The sequence below is a fragment of the Pundamilia nyererei genome, unplaced genomic scaffold, assembly GCF_000239375.1.
Source record: "Pundamilia nyererei isolate P.nyererei 1_Seehausen unplaced genomic scaffold, PunNye1.0 scaffold00377, whole genome shotgun sequence".
In the NCBI taxonomy this organism is placed as follows: domain Eukaryota; kingdom Metazoa; phylum Chordata; class Actinopteri; order Cichliformes; family Cichlidae; genus Pundamilia; species Pundamilia nyererei.
The window spans coordinates 387,291-388,647 of record NW_005187778.1 but is presented as its reverse complement, the minus strand read 5'-3'; the positions used below and the strand labels follow the sequence as shown (position 1 = coordinate 388,647).

Sequence of the window (1,357 nt, the reverse complement as noted above, 5' to 3'; positions counted from 1 at the left end):
GCAAACACACCTGATGGTCCCAACCTCATTAAGAAGGCAAGAAATTCCACAAATGAGCCCTGACAGGCTCACCTGTGAGGGGAAACACGTCAGGTGACCCCATCATGAAGCTCACTGAGAGAAGGCCGAGGGTTTGCAGCGCTGCCAACAAAGCAAAGGCTGGAACCTAAATTATAAAACATATTTATCACTTTTGTCTTTACTACATAATCCCATATATCTTGCTTCATATATTTGATGTCTTCAGTTTGTATCTACAATTTAGAAAGTAGTAAAAAATAAAGAAAAACCATTAAATGAGAAGGTGTGTCCAAACCTTTGACTGGCAGTGTATATATGGTGTACACAGGTGAAGTGCTATGAATAGTTTTTGGATGTACCGTCTTAAATTTGATTAAATTAGTAGTTAATGATAAATGTTGCAAATGATGCCCGTGGATTACGCTGATGTTTTCTTTTCCTTCTGACCTTGTTGGCAACTGCGTTGACATTGGGACGGGCGTCGTATATGGTGAGCTTGGTGGTATCATTTGCCTCCCTAATCAGCTCCAGGTAGCGTTCATCGTCCTTGTTCCTTTTACCAGACATGCCAACGAGAGGCTGACTGCAGCGGGCGATCACTGCTTGGTTCTCTCTGTGGATCCATGACAGGACCTAAGACAGAACAACACTTTATGATACAGGGTCAATGTTAAGAACATCTGTCTGTGAAGGTTCTCAGTCATCCAGGTCATTGAAGTCTAAGGAGCTTGGGAAGAAAAGCATCTGGACTGTCTGCCATCTATAATCCAGTTCTGAGACGCCTTAACGTCCACTCACATCCTGGGCCCTTTGACCTCAATAAGTCACATGATAGGGTGGGGCCAGGTTTCACGATGGGTTCACCTGAAACCTTGGCTGAGTGTGACCTACACCTGTTTTCACACCTTGGCTCGTTTGATTAGGCAGAGGATCAATAGGGGGTCCATGACCCTCTTGGGGACACTCCCACAGGGCTTAAAATCTGGGACTCTCCACCATTTGACCCTAGAACTGAAGAAGCTTCTCAGATGAAACGTCTTCAAGAAACTTCAAGAAATCCAGAAGCTTTTCTCCTCAAACATCTGAATAGCCACAAACTATGTCAACACGTCAAACCCATTATGTTCAGTCTGAAACAATCCCTTTGTTTTTTCAAGCTCTAGTTGTGTTTAGAATCTGCAGCATGTCACAAAATACCCGTCTGGACTTCCACTGCACATCTGGATGTTTTTAGCCTGCAAGCTTCCAGTACAAAAACAAACAAACAGGTCATTTCTGTATTGGCTGTCTTGGGTTCTGCTTCCTGCATCAAACTGTAACTGAACCAAATCTGGAG

At 43.7% G+C, this 1,357-nt stretch overlaps 1 protein-coding gene across 1 annotated transcript in view; it reads right to left on the bottom strand.

Annotated features, from left to right (window-relative positions):
• LOC102207017 (myotubularin-like) overlaps window positions 1–1,357 on the bottom strand; it is a 24,349-nt gene that overhangs the window by 5,644 nt on the left and 17,348 nt on the right. Inside the window, exon 5 of the mRNA XM_005752755.1 lies at window positions 469–654. Coding sequence (XP_005752812.1) covers window positions 469–654 — 186 coding nt within the window. The remainder of the gene's footprint in view (window positions 1–468; window positions 655–1,357) is intronic.